This window comes from Genypterus blacodes, unplaced genomic scaffold, assembly GCF_046128005.1.
Source record: "Genypterus blacodes isolate CSIRO-AG114 ecotype Tasmania unplaced genomic scaffold, CSIRO-AGI_Gbla_v1 ptg000064l_1, whole genome shotgun sequence".
NCBI lineage: Eukaryota > Metazoa > Chordata > Actinopteri > Ophidiiformes > Ophidiidae > Genypterus > Genypterus blacodes.
Window position 1 is genome coordinate 2,709,312 of NW_027466876.1, and position 18,189 is coordinate 2,727,500.

The following is an 18,189-nucleotide window of genomic DNA, read 5'->3' on the forward strand; positions in this document are numbered from 1 at the left end:
GTCTCGGTAACAACAGTAACATTAGCTTACAGGTTTGAGCTGGATTCTGGATTCAGATCCAAATCCATGATTCAAACATGAGTGTCTTTAACGTTGCCAGATTTGCATTTTTTTCAAACTTCACCTATTTCTTTCAAAAAGAAGTTGAGAAGATCTGAACCAAACAAATGAGGCCTACAACCCCCAGTGTGGTCACCCTATAGGTGTCACAGTATCTGGTGCAGGTCTGGATGAGGATCCTGAAATATGCAATATAGTTTCTGTTTCCTTTCATCAATCACTGTTGGAGGACTTTCACTCCCCCGAGCACCACAACACAGAAGAACTGTTTAAATAAGTACAAGTAATAAAGTGTATGCAGTATTTTAATGTTGTAACTAATTTACCTGCAATATTTACTGTCATAGTCTCTTTCCTGCCATTAGATATATGTAGTGATCTCTCTCTCTCTCTCTCTCTCTCTCTCTCTCTCTCTCTCTCTCTCTCTCTCTCTCTCTCTCTCTCTCTCTCTCTCTCTCTCTCTCTCTCTCTCTCTCTCTCTCTCTCTCTCTCTCTCTCTCTCTCTCTCTCTCTCTCTCTCTCTCTCTCTCTCTCTCTCTCTCTCTCTCTCTCTCTCTCTCTGTCTCCCTGTGTAGGAGTGGGTGTACACACACGGGCAGCAGATCCGTCAGCAGCAGCACTGTCTGTCTCTGTCCACCACCTTCCCTGCCTCCCAGGTGCTGCTGCTGCCCTGTAACATGGCCGACGGCAAACAGGTCTGACATACTTACACACACACACATACACACACAAGTACACCGATGAAAAACACACACATTTCAGGCAGACAGGTGGCGTGTAGCTGGAGGGCAGTCACTACTAGAATCTCATGCCTGATACATTCATCTAAATATTAATTGTGCTAAATTTGTGTGAGGATGATCACTACCTCTCACACACACACACACACACACACACACACACACACACTTGTCATTACTTGACCACTGGGCACCTTCACGGCGTCCCAGAAGCCCCTGCAGCAGAGCACAACCTGACAACCAATAAATCACTCGGGGAGAGAGAGAGAGAGAGAGAGAGAGAGAGAGAGAGAGAGAGAGAGAGAGAGAGAGAGAGAGAGAGAGAGAGAGAGAGAGAGAGAGAGAGAGAGAGAGAGAGAGAGAGAGAGAGAGAGAGAGAGAGAGAGAGAGAGAGAGAGAGAGAGAGAGAGAGAGAGAGATTATCTATTCCGAGAGGGAAGGGGCGAGAGCAGGAGGCAGAGAGAAGGAAGAGGTGCAGGTGAGGACAGATGGCGAGAAAGAGCAAAAAAATAATGGGGATGAGAAGATGAAGGAGACGTAGAGGTGGAGAGGTGAACAGAGAGTGAGACAGAGCAAAAGGGATAGAGAGAGGAGGGGGAGATGAGTCAAGGTAGAGAGAGCAAGAGAGGCAGAAGGGGAGAGAGAGAGAGAGAAGATGCAGCCAGGGATTAGCTCATTACACCAACTGTTCAGTGAGCTTAAGTGTGTGTGTGCGTGTGCGTGTGCGTGTGCGTGTGTGTGTGATTGGTTGGTTATTATGCATTTTGATGTGTGAGTCACCACTGTTTTGTGAGAAAGATGAAGTGGTCAGAGACAAAGTGTGAAAGAGAAAGAAGGAGAACACAATGGCCAAGGAGAGCGGAGAGAGAGAGAGAGAGAGCTTATTTACTTATAATTCTGTTAATGTAGTCTTCTTTAGAGCTGCATTTATGATGACTGACCACCAGGGGGCAGAAAAACCCCAAACACAAAACGCACTGATAATGGAGATAGGGAGAAATGAAAAGAAAACAGAGGTCAGAGAAAAGAGAGAGATGGGGAAAGAGCGAGAGAGAGAGAGAGAGAGAGAGAGATAGAGAGAGGAGGTGGTGCGAGAAAGGACACAAAAGAAGGAGAGGAGAGAGGAGAGGAATCAGAAAGAGAATAAACAGAAAACCGGGATGGACGAGAGCAGTCTACAACACACACACACGTGTACAAACCTGTGTCAGGGTCTGAGTGCATTTGCGTCTGTTTGTGTGTGTGTGTGTCCCTTAGCCGAGCCACTGAAGTGCATCACTGTCATATCTACAACCTCCTGTAAACCTTTATGCCAGCACACACACACTCAAGCATTGCTCAGTGTGTGTGTGTGTGTGTGTGTGTGTGTGTGTGTGTGTGTGTGTGTGTGTGTGTGTGTGTGTGTGTGTGTGTGTGTGTGTGTGTGTGTGTGTGTGTGTGTGTGTGTGTGTGTGTGTGTGTGTGTGTGTGTGCGCGCGTGCGCGTGAGTGTCAGAATGCAGGAAACCAAGCGATGATGGCTAATTAGAAGTAAGATCCACAGGGAAGAAATGCAGCCCACAGCCGCCTCGTTCAGAGAGAGAGAGAGAGAGAGAGAGAGAGCTTAAATTAATAATAGAGGAAGAGGCAGTGGAAAGAGAGAAAACCAAGATGGGGAAAACAAAAACAGGCAAGGTGAGCAGAGGTGGCAATAATAGATTGTAGTGGAGAGACGCAGAAGACATTTTGAAGCTCTATGCCAGGCCCTCAATCAACTGCTGAAGCTCTACCGACTCTATAGAAGTTCCTCAAAGTTCTCTTACCACTATTCCTGCCAGGTGGGACTGAAGCTCTACTTCTCTCTGCCGTTTGATCTGAAAATACACGCTAATTAACCCAAAAGCAGTGAAGGATCTGCAGCAAAAACGATACCAACTACGGCAACAAATGTGCGCCTGAAATGATCTTCCTGGGAGCCACAAGTGGGACGAGAAATATGGATTTATGATGCCGTGGTTGTGCAGAGTAGCAGCGGCGTCATTTTCACGCGCAGCAGAAATACAGTGTGAAAGTGTCACAGTGAATACACGCCGGTGGTGAACGCGGGAATACAGTTTGACACGGCGTCGGACACGTTTCATTCGTGGCATCCGCCAGCGGGCTCAGACTAACTCCTGGAAAGTCTCATGGGAAGACGTGAAACCGCGAAAAACTCAGTGAAGGCCACACTAAGTTGTCATTTCTGTCCAAGACATCTCCTTTCCTTGTCCCAGCATGCACCAGGACAGCCCCCTCTCCTTCCCTCCCTTCCCAGCATCCTGAATAAAGGAATAAAGATGGAACAACAGATGTGAGGCCGTGTTATTTCCTGATGTCAGCAGCGTTGTAATGAGGTGCATACTAATTGATTTACTTTTAATTATCCCTCCCTTTTTTTTTTTCAATTAAAAAAGCACCGCGGCCCGTCGCCACGCCGGGATGAGCCGGGGTGTCACTGTGACAACAATGCAATGCACCCACAATGCAACTCTGCAGAACAAAGCCTGCCGCATGTGTGTGTGTATGTGTGTGTGTGTGCGTGTGTGCGTGCTTGTGTATGTACGTGCGTGTGTTGTTACAAGGTTTTCCAGATCGAGATACATGACAGCGATACGCTTGAGAGCCTCAGACTACACAGTGTAGCCTCCTACTAACACACACACACTCACACACTCATACACACACACAAGCAGCGAGGGAGCAACACACACAGAATACACGTGTACACTGAAATGACATTCAACACACACGCACAGATTTTGCTTGCACAACTCTCGCTATCTCTGTTTTTCTCCTCTCTCTCCACCCGTCTCTCCCTTTATCTGTCTATCTGCCCCCCCACCCCTCCTCTCTCTCTCTCTGATGGCCGGGATTCACTGCTGGATAAAAGCCTTCTTTCATGTCTGATCAGATCTGCAGCTGCTTTGTTTTCAAGCGAAAGAATCCAGCTATGAATAATTTGCACTCACACACAAACACACACACACACACACTTACAGTGCCTGGATTGACACAGAGACAAGGAATTAAAAAAGAAAACCAATGCGAGCCAAGGTTTCCATCTAGTGGCGACCCTGTGCCATCACAGGCTGTCCAACACAAAGTTACGCAATCGTTACGCGCCTGAGTGAAATTATGAGCGACAGTAAAAAAAGAATAACAAATGAGACAGAACCAAAATGAGCAGCAGAGGCTTGTTTGTTTGTTTGTTTGTTGCGTTCTCCTTCATCACATTCACCTGTCGTGTTCTATTCCCTCAGCGGTGGCAGAAGTCAGGGACCCACTTAGAGCACCTGGTCTCCCGGTTCTGCCTGGACTCAGAGATGGCTCTGGACGGGATGGACTCCTCCAGAATGCTGGTCATCAGCCCCTGTGAGCTGAGCGCCTACACACAGAGGTGGGAGGTCCCCTTCTCCTGACCCCCGGCCGTGTGACCTTTCACCTCTCCGTAACTCACTCGGCTCGACAAACAGCTGCTGGGAAAAGAGAGAAGACCGTTGAGCGCGTTGCGTCGAGGTTGCTGGGAAAGTTGAGAGGAGCGTTTCGACGCCTCGCGTTGTGGAAAGACGGTTGTTGGTTGCCTGTTGCTCGTGGGTTTGAGTCAGGTCTGTCACCTTGATCGGTTGACGATCTTTGCTGGATCAGAACCTTGGGTCAGAGAGAGAAGCGTCAGTGGGAGGGTTGGAGTTAAACTAAGTGCACCTTAAATCCCTGACCTGTCAAAGGTCAAAGGTCAAGTCGGATCAAGTGATGGAAGAATATCAGCTGTTTGTCTTGTCATCTGGTGTTAACATTTTGTTTCTGATGCCGGTAAGGATTCTGGGAGTTACAAACAAGTAAGCACACTTCTGAACAATTTCACACATTTTCTTCTATTTTTCCCCCAGAATGACAGAAAACAGATTCCGCTTCTTCAAGATTCACTGCTTCAAACCGCAGTGAGACACACGGGTCATGTCTCCTACAGGTTACATTTAAAGACCAACTAAAACATGGTAATTGCTACCTGATTGCATTCACTGACGACGTGTTTTTAACCAAAGCAGGAGGATGCCACATTCATCCACTCAACAATTATTAGTAAAGGGGTCAAGGAGCGTTCAAAGCTCAGGACATTGACACCAGTGAACTTTGCTCACATCTCATGGTCCTGACTAATCATTTAACTGAGACCAGTCTCTCCCTGACCTTTACCAAAATAGTTCTGCTCTTACTTAAACCCCCTTAAACTTAAATGCTTTGTGACATATTTGCACAAATTGAATTCACCTCTCAGAGCAAACGAGCGAAAATTCACCGCAAATGTATCATTGTGACATTTCGTTGTCACCTGAAGCAGCAGACTTCTGTCCCTCGCATCTGCCGATTTAATTTAAACGTGTGTTACCTTAGAAGACGGTGGAGCAAAAGGCACAAAGGAGGACTGAACCATTGCCAGAACCCCCGACTGATCCACCTCACAATGGAGAGATGCAAAGAGCAGATGGGAATGGAGACAGCAGGAGATATACAGACCAAAAAAAAGGGCTTACAGGTGTATATACAGACAACCCGGCACAAAAACAAAGAGAACAGCATGAATGCAGCACATCTGATACCTGCAGTCTTTGCATTTCCTGTAGCTGGTGCAGCTACGTAAACTTTGCACGTCACCTGTCAAGTGCTACTGTGCATGTATGAACTTTCTACATGTTAGACGAGCCGTGTTCACCTGGAGTTTAGGCGCGCCGTTTTCTACTCAAGCTTGAGTCCCGTCGGTCTATTTTTCCGGTTTGTTTATTTGTTTATGAGGACACACACGTTGAGCACAAAGTGAAAAAAACTATAGTGGGAGAAATCTATACATTTGTCATCATTTAAGAGGTTTTATTTCACCTGTAGCACAGCTGAATTTACATACTGAGCTACTAAACTCACCTGAAGTTTTCAAATCATCTCATCCAGATCTTTTCCGTGTGTTTGATGCCATCAACTGCACCATTTTGATATCCTGTCTGAGAACTCCTGAATAAAGGTTTTATAATGGCTGTTTCTATTTTATTAAAGTGTCTGTGATGTTTATACATACTTCCAACAATCTGAAATCTGTGCAGTGTCTGTCTGTGTACAAAGCACAGAGACAGAGTGGAGAATAAGATGGAAAATAATGGAGGATTCTGGGACTCTGTTGGCTTGGTGACATCATTGTTGTAGCTTTGCTTAGTGTGACGATGCCATTGTCTATATTTAGGTAACTGCTAGGAAAGTACAGTCAGGAAGGTGGCGAGGGGAGTGAATCTGAGAAGCCACGAGTCACTGTTAAGATTTAAGATAGTTTATTTATCATGTTACATGCAATTCACGCACAAATTACATGCAATTGAATTTTTTCTTATCGAGTCCTTCAGAGACACAATGGGCCCAGCAAGGAGAGGCAAAAGAAATAGGGAACCCAGCTGATAAGGCCAATATGTGAAACATCTAACAGCAAGGCAAACTTCAAATATCTCATCCAGTATCTATTATTAATAACCTATTTCTGTTGCTATTGTACTATTACCACTTCTACAACTGTACTTACTACAACTTCAACTGCGTGTTTACTTCTTATTCCAGCATAAAAAGAATCATAGATAGCTACTTTACTACAACTACTGCCGGGGTTACCCACATAATAATTCTGCTTTTACAGCACAGCTCGGGGGGGGGGGGGGGGGGGGGGGGGGGGTTGTCGTCTGCCTACGCGCGCGTTCACGTGTGTGTGAACGAGTGTGCGAGTGTAGAGAGCGAGAGAGGATGCCTCGGTACAGATGTTCTTACCCGTTAACCGTCCCCCTGACATTCAGATTAGTCGATGTGTTGTGATTTTGTAAAATAAGGAATATCACGCCGGGGGACAAAGCAGGAGCCGACGCCTTGGATTTTTTAACACTTTGAAACGAAGCCGGCTCTCTTACGGTGGATCGCCTTCCCGTAAGTACAATGACCTTTTCGTTTCAACAACCATGTTTACGAGAGACTGTTTTGAAAGAAAGACAAAGCCATAACAGTATTTATGTTCACATTTATTCGCAGATGCGTCGAATTTTGTCAGAACGGGTGAAAATTACGACAACCTACGACATTTTGCGATGTTCTCGATTAAATTATAATCGTGTTCTAAAATACGTTTCCAACCGGACAGTGTTTCCGTCGCACCGATGGGCTTGTAGTCCATTGATCGTTCACTTTATATATAGCGACGGAACGATTAGACTACATGTCCCAGAAGAAGAAGGCCCTGGATGGGACACAGATGCTGCATTCGAGTACACTGTAAAATAAATATAATTCCGAACAATGTTTTAGTTAGCACTTGTACGGGCAGCACATTTAGCACCGACGATAAAACAACATTTATTCCATGACGTACGACTCTTAGAAAAACTCAACACCTACCCGTCTGTTTGCAGTACACCGTACTAATTTGAGGAAAATTGAGCATGTGAAGGCACCACACGTCTCCTTGTCGCGTACCATTGACGTGTCATATTGCGTCTTATTTTCGGGACCATGTGAAAGCGACCCGATTTGTTTAAACACAACACACAAATGTTTGCTCAAACTATAATTGACCTCTTATCTGCTCAGAAACATAAAACGTAACGATGTATCGGCCACCGTCGACACGAAGTGAGTAAGTTAATATTCACGCCGGTGCATAAACAAGAGAAACTGTCTTTAATTCGTTGCAAAATGTAAAATATATGCTCGAACATGTTTCTCCTTTATAAAATAAACTTATGTGGCGCTATACAAAATGTGAGCAACGTAGAAACTTCAACTAGAAACTGCTTTGTAATTCGTGTGAACGTACAAAGTTTAGAACAAAACTGTTGGTGAAACGGTGAAACCTGTTGAGTGTGTAAAGTCGAGGGCAGTTAGCCTTAGAAGCTAAGGCGGCTAATTAAGTTTAGAGGGGGAGGGGGAGAATTCTTGACGTCATTACCTGTCTCACCTTCACCTCTTGTCTTGTTTTTTGTTTTGTTTGTCCTCTTCCTCTCCTGGGTGTTGCATGTTGACCCCCTCCTCTTCATCTTCCTCCACCTCATCCTCCTCTGTATCCCTTCCTCGTCTCTCTCTCTCTCTTCAGCAACCCCATGTTCCTCCGCCAGCTGAGCTTCCGCCCCAGATATCACCCCGGCGGTCTCTCCTTCTGCCCCCCGGCTCCTCCTCCTCCTCCTCGTCGTCCATGGTGGTCCGCGCGGGGCTTCCCACCCTGGCCTCCTCATCCTCCCCACCCTCGCCCCCACCCACCTTGTCAGTTTTTCTCTTATAGGACCGCAAACCCTCAAAACTTTTGTCCCGATCCCTTTGGCCCTAGCCGGCATCCGTTTCACACAGCTGCCGTCGCCATGAGGGAGCATCAGGACAGAGAGCCTCCGCACAAACGGAGGAAGAGCACGGAGACGGAGACGAGGAGTGAATGGGAGAGATGCAGAGGAGGAGGGGATCCGGGGATGACGGCACAGGGTGAGGAAGGAGGCCGCAGGAGGGAAGCCAGTGGCAACAGAACCTCATCATGGCAGACACACCAGAGTGAAGATGGAGGGAAAACAAGAGACGGAAAATGGGATTACAGAAGGGAAAATCGCAGAGACAGAGACTTTGAAAGGACTAGAAGTGGGAGTAGAGAGCCGGGAGGGTCGGGGACACACACAGGAGGAGCACAGAGGCAGCCAGGGACACTAAGTGGAGGAGGAGGAGGAGGAGGAGGAGGAAGCCCACAGGAGGCGTTTCCTCCTCTGCCTTCTCACGGCGCCGCTCATCCTCACAGCTCCAAGCTTCCCACTCCACCTGGATCCTATCCACCCCCCAGACAGACGGACAGACAGATGCCGGCGAGAGGTGAGTTCAGTCCAGTTTCTACTTTCCCCCGAAATCCCAACAATCCGGTTTTGACTCATTCCCCTTCCTCCTCAGATCTTCACAGACAGTGGGAACCCTCATCTGCCTGCAGTACCCACCTCCAGCCAGCAAGGGTCAGCGTCGGCACCTTTGACTTCACTGTGCTGTCCTACAACATCCTGTCCCAGGAGCTGCTGAACGACAACAACTACCTGTACCGACACTGTGACCCGGGCGTCCTGCTCTGGGACTACAGGCTGCGCAACCTGCTGGCTGAGATGCAGAACTACAACGCTGACGTGAGTCCATCAGGGTTATTTTAGATTAGATGACATCACACCTCACGCATGAAAATGTAAGGTTGGGGCACAACGTGATTAGCAGACAGTTTGCTGCATACATCTCCACTACGATTCGACTTTTATTGTTTTGTAGCTCATTTCAGCTCCATTGTTGCTGATTTTACAAATAGGGAATGAACAGAATTCTATAATGTGAACAGGAATGTCACCACCTGCAGCAGGAGTGAAAATGGAACCATGAAACTCCACTGAAACATTTCTTTGTCTGTGTTTGTGTAGATTCTTTGTCTGCAGGAAGTCCAGGAGGACCACTATGAGAACCAGATTAAACCGGCTCTGCAGGCTCTAGGTACAGTGAGCGGGTTAGGTGTCCGTGTGTGCGTGTGTGTAGTAAATATAACTTCAGATGAAATAACATCTGTTTGTGTCTGTGTGTGTGTATGTGTGTGCATCAGGCTACCAGTGTGAGTTTAAGAAGCGAACAGGAAGGAAGCCGGACGGTTGTGCCGTTGTCTTCAGGACGTCCCGCCTCTCCCTCCTCTCCTCCAATCCGATCGAGTACTTCCGCCCGGGCGACGCCCTCCTGGACCGGGACAACGTGGGATTGGTCCTGCTGCTGAAGCCCAACGACGCCGCCGGCCAGTCGGATCCCTCCGCCTGCATCTGCGTTGCCAACACCCACCTCCTCTACAACCCTCGCCGCGGGGACATCAAACTAGCCCAGTTGGCCATCCTATTGGCCGAGATCGGTCGGTTGTCCCGCCTCCCCGATGGCTCAAACAATCCGGTGGTGCTGTGTGGGGATTTTAACTCCACCCCCTGGAGCCCACTGTACAGCTTTTTGACCACAGGGTGCCTCGAGTACAAGGGGCTGCCCATAGGCATGGTGAGACACACACACACACACAGACACACACACACACACACATTAGTGGAGAGACAGAAGGTGTGTGTGTAATAGTAAGCTGTAGTAATGGAACAGAACACCTTGGTGATGGAATGTTTTGGCGACAGGTCAGGTTGCCACGGTGATGGCAGTTTATGTTGCTGGCCTGGACTCAGTCATTCAAATCAATTTCTTCCACGCACACACACCAACACACACACAATATAATGCACCACTAAGAAAGACGCTTGTTCAGGTTACAACAGGTACAATCAGCTCAGGTACCAATTCTGACTGTGTGTGTGTGTGTGTGTGCACGCGTGTGTGTGCATGTGTGTGTGTGTGTGCACGCGTGTGTGTGCATGTGTGTGTGGGTAGGTGTCGGGTCAGGACAGCGGCTCCAGAGGTCAGCGGCTCCTCACGGTTCCCATCTGGTCACAGAGTTTGGGAATCAACCAGAAGTGTCAGTATGAGAACCAAAGCACCGACACTCCTACAGGTAACATGAGATACTTTAGGTTACATCTTTGTTAGTTTGTTTACTGATGTAAACTGACTCTCTCTCTCTCTCTCTCCCTCCCTCTCTCTCTCTCTCTCTCTCTCTCTCTCTCCCTCTCTCCCCCTCTCTCTCTCTTCCCCTGCCTCTCTTTCTTTCTCTCTCAGGAGTGGAAGGTGCCATCTCTAATCTGACAGTAAGAACAGATCTGACAGAAGATCTCGCCACAAAGGCTGCTGCGGCTTTTCACAGGTACTGTATGTCTCTCTCTCTCTGTCTGTCTGTATGTCTCTCTCTCTCTGTCTGTCTGTCTCTCTCTCTCACGCACACACAAACTGAAACCCTTCGTGTGTGTGTATGTTTCTGCAGAGCTCAGATTGAGCACAGTCTGAAGCTGCAGTCGTCCTACCAGCACTACCTGTTGCATGATGGGAGGCCTGAGATCACCACCTGTCACTCCCGCGCTGCCATGACTGTGGATTACATCTTGTACACACCAGGTACACACACACACTCGTACACACACAGGTACAAGCTCAGGTACACACACAGTGTTATCTCACACATTTTCCTTTCATATTTTTTCTCTTCTCCTTCTCTCACTGTTTTCTCTCTCTCTCTCCCTCTCTCTCTCTCTCTCTCTCTCTCTCTCTCTCTCTCTCTCTCTCTCTCTCTCTCTCACCCTGAAAGACTCCGCTTCACTTCCTGGTGGGCGGGGCCTCCAGCTCTTGGGCAGGTTGTCATTGGTCGGCCATTCAGAGCTGATGGAAGTCGACGGCCTGCCCAATCAGCATCACTCGTCCGACCACCTCCCTCTCCTTGCCCACTTTCGTCTCAGACTCTGAGCAGGGATCGTCACGGCAACACGGAACAGCCCATCAGGGGAGATAGAGTCTCTGTGACAACAGTAACCAAGCACACTCGCACACACACGCATTCGAATGGGAATGTCACTGTGTCTGAACACGTTTCCGCACATGAGAACCAAAACAGAACACACAGGCGTGTTTGTGTTTTGGTTCTGGGGGAAGTTTTCTCTTCCTGTACCTCAGCTGCTCCGTTCTGTATAAATGTATGTGGTCTCTTCTTCTAACCACAGCAGCAGAAAGAACTTGATTTAACTTTAATTTAACGTAGCAACACGAAGTGAAAGAGAATAGCGCCGAAAAAAGCGAAGAAGAAGAAGCAGCTTGTGGCACATTGTTTACATTACATCATTTTCAGTTCTGTTCAGTCGACTGTCATGAATCAATGATCCCATCAGTGTTTCCCATTTCATTTGACCAGTATTAAAAGGAAACACTGCTATAATGGCTGATTAATTATTTAAAGGTTTATAGAAGAAAAATCCTGATGGAAAAAGGTTAATTTGATACTAAATTAAGATCTAATTTGCATATCCTGGATTTGTTTAGAGTGACGTTTGTTTTGTCAGGGAGGTTTTTGTTGTCACTGGTTCTCTTGGTTCTTGGTTCACACCTCCCAGCAAACACAACTTATCAAACACAGCCTCACTAACAAGCAGGAAATGACTCGAATAATATTAAAACATCTAAATGTGGATTATAAGAGGTTAATTCCACTTTATTACTCAGGGTAAAGACCCTCCATCATTCCTTTGTCTGTCATGAAACAACTCAGGAAGTTGATGTTCATGCTACTCTTCATCATCATCGTCACCTTGTGTGTGCGACAGTGAGACTTCAACGTTCACATTTCATAGAAATAAAAAATACGACTTCTATATTTCAAAGTTTACAGTTTTTCCTTGTATCTTCTGTTTTCGTTGTTCTGATTTCTCTCCTGACGTGAAACTGAGGCCACACAATTTAGATGTATTTATTCAGGATGAACGTTAACACTTGAGGGTAAAATGCTCCTCATAAGACACGAAATATCATCTAGAAATAATTAACCTTTAAGCTTTCTAATATAATACAGCCCAAAGCAGATGTAGTTTCCTGTTCTGTGATTCTCACTACAATTGACAGTGAACAACGCCCTCTACTGGTGGGGGGGGCCGATGCGTTAACCTCTGGTTACAGGGGGACGATATTAAACCCGGTACCAGTTTTGCGCGGGCGCCGGGAACGGCACTGACAAACCGTTTTTCCCTTTAGGTTATTTCCGGCCACCGGGACCACTGTCCGAACTAACCAGTGGGTCTGGCGCCCCCTGTAACTCCCCCTGAAACCTCTGGTTACAGAGGGGTTACAGGGGGGAGGTTTTAAACCCAGAACCTTTTGCGCGCGCGCGGGCGCCGGGAACGGCACGGACAACACGTTTTTGCCTTTAGATTATTTCCAGCCACCGGGACCACTGTTCGATATAACCAGTGGGTCTGGCTGATACAAATGTTAGATGACTCAACATGTAGTTTTGAATAAGTTAATTTATGAAACATTCTTCATAGTTCTTCTTTAACACAAACAAGTGCAGTCAAATCAAATGAAAGTCTCAGATCATTTCAGCAACCTGACAAAAATACTCACAGTATAAACACTCGTTATATTTATTAAAATTAACAAAAGTATAATTTAGGAAACTATATTTTTACATCTTAAATCTTACGTGTGTGTAATGTGTATTTTTAGTTTCATAAATGCTCTTATTTAATTTGGAGCGGTGTGTCATTTCTAATGATGGGTGAATTTTAACACATGAACTTGATAAAGGCAGTGTAATGTCTTACTTGTATATTATTGATGAATATATAAAGATATATATTCTATTTTTGTAGTGTTTTGGTAACAAGATGCTGTGTTGGAGAAACGCAGTCACTGTGAAGTCTCAGTCTGTAAATAAAGGAACTCAACTTGTCTTTAAACACTTGAGTTATTTTCCACCTCAGCAGAGGGAGGTCAGACACATTACACAGACACACACACACTCACACACACCAGCATGTGTGTGTGTGTGTGTGTGCTGGGTGCTGCGCATACTAACATTCGATATTAGAATTTATACAATTTTTAGTTATGATTTGATTGAAGTTGAGGCTCAGCCAAGTCTACACACGGTTACATACAAATATAGGTTTAAAGCTAGAAAAACCATACACACACACACACAGTCATTTGACGTATGCTTTTGGTCTCATCCTCAATGTGCTGCGGCAGTGATGAGAAATGAAGGATTATTTCTATAAATCTGCTGCCTGTGTGCTTATGTAACAAACACACACACACACACACACACACACACACACACACACACACACACACACACATACACACACATCTGCAGCAGTAAGTAGATAATGCTACAGCCAGAGCCAGGCCCTGGTATACTTAGCTCAGTGAGTGTACATGACTGTCATCTAAATAGAGCGATGGTGGTGTTCTGTTTTTTTTTTTTTCCTGCAGTGTCCTTTGTTCTGGTGTCTCGTTGAGCTCCAGTCCCGCTTTACATTCACACACACACCGTCGAGCTGATCCCACTTTGCTGATCGGAGCAGATTTTGCCGCAGAGTGTTCGGGTGTTAACTCTTAAGAGGAAAGAAGACAGAAGACACTTTCTCTGGTGTGTTTGAGAGGGTTATGATCAACCAACGACCTTCTTTATTTTAACATCAATCAAGCCAGTCATGACTCATGGGTCAATCACTCACACAAGCGCACACTATGCCTCAGATGTGCAAAATGACAAAGAGAGACGACGCATTTAAAAACATAGATCATTTATTATAAGAACACATGCTGCTACAATCGATAGAAACAATCAGACCAGACCATTGATACAGTAACTGTGGGAGAGTTATAGAATAATTGTGAATAGTTGTGATCATGATAATACACGCGGTAGTGCCACAGTGGCGCCTCCTATAGGTCTCCATAGGGATACAAAACCACAGCGGCATCCTCGCATAGAAAACCTGGGACGGACTCCACAGCGCTCATAAAAACACTGACTTCCTCAAGCCATCAGTTTAAAAATGTGGTCAGGAGTGAGTTTGCATTTGTGGAGTGTGTGTGTGTGTGTGTGTGTGAGTGAGCCTCAGCCTTGTGCCATTTGAGGGTTTGAGTCCCACAGAGCGACTTTGTTCTTCAACGTTTTAGGCCCTCAGGAGCAGAACTGTGACCTTTGACCTTGACAGCAACAGAGGGCCCCAGCACGGTAATACACTGATACTTTCACTCACTCTCTCACACACACACACACTCTCACATACACACACACACACACACACACACACACACACACACACATTAAGGGTGGACACTTGGAACAAATTTTCTTTACACAGACTTTTTGGATTTTCACAAGATACTATGATTTTTAGGTGCAGTACACTGTTTTCTCCTGTAGGGGTCGTATATTCTTAACTTTGTGATTGTCTTTTGATCGTCAAATTTCAATACAGCTACACTCGCTGTAACTGCAATATAGGAGGGAAATGTGAAAATAACTAAGAGCAAATCACAATTAGGATGAACAGAAGGGCTGCAGTATCTAAACCTAAGGGAGAAAAATTATTTAAGCCCTGAAAATGCCTCAATTTCTGCGTACACTCAAATCTGCGGTGAGCAAACGTCACCCTATTGGGGGTCGATCAATAAGATGTGTTTAGTTAAGTTGCTTTTGTCTTTTTCAACAAATACAAGAGCTAAACTCAACAACGTAAAAAAACAATGAAAAACAAAAGAATCTCAAAAGAACTCCCAACAACCCAAAAATGTATTTAAAAAAAAAGAAATGGACAGAAACAAAACATTCACTTCAGATTCTAACACTTTTCAAACCGATAACCTTTTGTTGCGTCCCACATGTGAGAGCGATCAGGTAGTTTTACCGCAATTGTTGGTTCAACGCTGTTTGTGTATTTGTGGAGTTCAGGGTGCACAGGATGAGCCGGCTGCATCTCCACACATACAAGGAGAACATTCCGTGAAAAGTTCTTCGCCTCTGATTTGTCTCTCCTTCACCCCTGGACGTGCTGCTTTTGTGCTTCTTCCACGTGTTTCCTCCGTGACGCAGTGACGTGTTGAGCTGGTTGGGTTTGTGCCAGAGTCTAACAGTTTGCTCACAGCGCCTTACATCAGCTGTGAACGTGCCTCCTTGTGCATAAACATTAACATGTACCCACGTCCGTTTCTGTCCCATGTTGAGTTGGAATTCTGCGTGTCCGTCAAACCCTTTCCGTTTTGTGGAAGACGAGGATTTGTTACTTGGAACCTGTTGTCTTAACACAGCGCGTGCATAGCTGATGGCAAAGCGAGATGAAAACGTTGCGTCCGTAGTTTACAGTTGGCAGCGAAACGTTCCAACGAATACATGTTAAAGCTGCATCAGATGGGATTTGTGTGTGTTTGTGTGGGGCGGGAAAATGCACCAATCATCAGCTTGTATCGGCTGGAGACACCACGAGATGGCGTTGCTTCCCCCTCGGATGACGTTCGGTAACAAAATCGCGACGCAAATAGGTTCCGCGTCACAAGTTTGGACCGAGCTTTAAGGCGAGAACGTCTCCCTTTTGTCACCTAGATGGGATTTTAAATCTAAAAAGGCAATGTGAGGGATTTTGTAAACTTTGCTTCACTGTTTCGTAGAAACGCAGCTTTGAGCTCATGGTGCCTGATGCTACCGAATGAAGAGCGGTGAAGAAGAGGAGGACGATTGAATGATCATTACATCATCTTCTGCAGTCTCTGTCTTCTCTATAATCCCTCCTCTGTCCTTCTTTCTCCTCTCGCTCGGGTCCTTGACTCCGCCTCTTAGTGGAAGCTGGCGTCATGGTAACGCATCAGACTGTGGCTTCTCTGCTGAGTGCATGTTGGCTTTGGCTCCTTGTAGCCCGCAGGCACCATCACAGACAACAAAAACAAAAAATCTGCGCAATCAACAAATAAACAACATAACTTAATTCCTACTGCGGGATGGTAGAGTGGTTGTCTAGGGGTCGGAAAAAGGTTCCTGGTTCGATTTCCCGGGGCTCCTCCTATAGAGCCTGTCAAAGTGTTTTTAAGCGAGACACCGGACTCGCAGCCATTCTAACTCGTGATTTTTGTTGTCGAACTTGCTGGTGTGGCTGGTGGTGGAGGGTCGGCGAAGGAAAGGAAGGAAGGAAAGGAAGGTAGGAAGGAGGCTGGTGGACCAGTCTGGCTGACGTGTCAGATGCGGATCTGGTAGCTGTCGCTGAGTGTGCTGAGCTCCGGGGGTTTTCTCTCCACCGACGCCGGCCTGGCACAGGGAAAAGAAGAACAAATCAGATCACCACAGGAGCACGGAAGAGTTTGACTACGCAACAGGAAGCGACAGAAACACTGATCATCACATTTACTATGAGGGATTCAATAGATCGCTCTCTCTCTTTTCCTTTTTATCTATTTAGGACGTCTTTTTGGTTTAACCACCATGGTGTGTGTGTGTGTGTGTGTGTGTGTGTGTGTGTGTGTGTGTGTGTGTGTGTGTGTGTGTGTGTGTGTGTGTGTGTGTGTGTGTGTGTGTGTGTGTGTCACCGGTCATGTGGACAGAAAGACAAAAAAGCACACAGACACAGGCGGACAGAGGAAGAGGATGATGAAGAGGTGGTAGAGTCGAGTGCTAAAAGCTTCTGCATGCCTGTCAGACAAGCTCTGTCTCTCTCTCTGTGTATCTGTCTCTCTTGCTCTGTGTGTCTGTCTGCCTGTCGCTCTGTCTCTCTCTTTCTGTCTCTGGTTCTTTCTCTGTGTCTCTTTCTCTCTCTGTCGCTCTCTCTCTTGCTCTCTCGGTCTCTCTCCCTCTCTCTCTCTCTCTTCCCTCCTCCGTGTCGCGTTCAGTGTCAAAGGGGAGTGTGAGGCAGCGTTAATTGCAGCCTTCTGCATCTAAACTAAGACGTTCCAGCCGTAGATTATATATAAGCGTGCAATGGTACTTTTGCATCATGGTGTTCCCGCTGGTGGCGGGGGAGTGGGGGGGTCAGAATGTTAAAGACATCCCTAATTTTTCCAGGACTTTCCGGGAAAGACAGACACAAAAAGGCAAAACACCTCCGGGATTTGGTCTCATTTACATTTTAATCCCAGTGAACGCTTTCAAATGTGGAGTTCATGGGACGGTTTGATCGAGGAGATTATTAGATATTGGGTAAATTACAAAGGCGGCGTCAACTAATCCTACACACACACACACACACACACACACACACACACACACACACACACACACACACACACACACACAACAATGAGTATTTGGACAGTTAAGCCCATTTTATCGGCAAAGGTCACTGCAGAGGAGGCGACACGTGCGTGTGTGTGTGGCGATGCTGCAGCTGTTGCCTGGTTGTCGGATTGTGTTGCATCGCGCCAACACAGCTGACGGCACAGACGAACACCCTCAGCATCCGTGTGTGTTTGTGTGCGGGTGTGTTTGTGTGTGTTCTGTCACTGGATTAGTGGTGAGTCACTCTAGCGGCAAACCTTGACCCTCCCTCTGGAAACACACACACACAAACACACACATACATGAATTTGCTACTTTCTTCCTTTCTGTAGGTTGAATTGAAGAGCAGCTCCTCATTGTGTATGGCTACAGTTGAGCAAGGCAGCTTACAATACAGCACTAAGCTTTCCCTAAGGAGTATGTTTCCCAAAGGGTCAGCGAGAGTGAGATGAATAAGAGGAAGAGGAGGCGTAAAAAATCAAGGGCACAAAGAGCACACACACGCACACGCACACAAACACTAAAAAGGCAATAGGGTAGGTAGGGTAGGTAATGGGGCACACGTACGATTTGTCTCTGCGGTGTGTGAAGCGTCGCTGGGGGCTGCCCTGGCGTCTCCGTGGCGATAAGGACTTCCCCCGGCTCCGCTCCTTGATGGGCGACTGGGCGCTGGACGACT

At 46.6% G+C, this 18,189-nt stretch overlaps 3 protein-coding genes across 6 annotated transcripts in view; 2 read left to right on the forward strand and 1 right to left on the reverse strand.

Annotated features, from left to right (window-relative positions):
- The window catches only part of galnt14 (UDP-N-acetyl-alpha-D-galactosamine:polypeptide N-acetylgalactosaminyltransferase 14 (GalNAc-T14)), a 93,244-nt gene extending 87,402 nt beyond the window's left edge, over window positions 1-5,842 (forward strand). The window contains exons 14-15 of the mRNA XM_076155130.1: window positions 636-755; window positions 4,078-5,842. Coding sequence (XP_076011245.1) covers window positions 636-755; window positions 4,078-4,236 — 279 coding nt within the window. The 3' untranslated portion in view covers window positions 4,237-5,842. The remainder of the gene's footprint in view (window positions 1-635; window positions 756-4,077) is intronic.
- A 723-nt stretch (window positions 5,843-6,565) lies between these two features.
- Window positions 6,566-13,194, forward strand: angel2 (angel homolog 2 (Drosophila)). Of its 3 annotated transcripts, none has more exons than XM_076155101.1 (9): window positions 6,566-6,769; window positions 7,929-8,683; window positions 8,759-8,982; window positions 9,265-9,334; window positions 9,441-9,871; window positions 10,250-10,370; window positions 10,535-10,619; window positions 10,737-10,867; window positions 11,058-13,194. In XM_076155101.1, exons 2-9 carry the CDS (start codon window positions 7,936-7,938, stop codon window positions 11,210-11,212), a joined length of 1,965 nt encoding a protein of 654 aa, XP_076011216.1. In that variant the 5' UTR covers window positions 6,566-6,769; window positions 7,929-7,935; the 3' UTR covers window positions 11,213-13,194. The 3 variants fall into 3 exon arrangements, with proteins under 3 accessions (XP_076011216.1, XP_076011215.1, XP_076011217.1); XM_076155100.1 differs by lacking the exon at window positions 6,566-6,769 and adding an exon at window positions 7,346-7,472; XM_076155102.1 differs by lacking the exon at window positions 6,566-6,769 and adding an exon at window positions 7,346-7,468.
- Window positions 13,195-14,008: 814 nt separating this feature from the next.
- Window positions 14,009-18,189, reverse strand: part of vash2 (vasohibin 2) — a 14,820-nt gene continuing 10,639 nt past the window's right edge. For both annotated transcript variants that reach the window (XM_076155124.1, XM_076155123.1), the window contains exons 8-9: window positions 18,078-18,189; window positions 14,009-16,547 (exon numbers count right to left, since the gene is read on the reverse strand). The exon at window positions 18,078-18,189 is cut by the window's right edge and continues 7 nt beyond it. In XM_076155124.1, coding sequence (XP_076011239.1) covers window positions 16,478-16,547; window positions 18,078-18,189 — 182 coding nt within the window. In that variant the 3' untranslated portion in view covers window positions 14,009-16,477. The remainder of the gene's footprint in view (window positions 16,548-18,077) is intronic.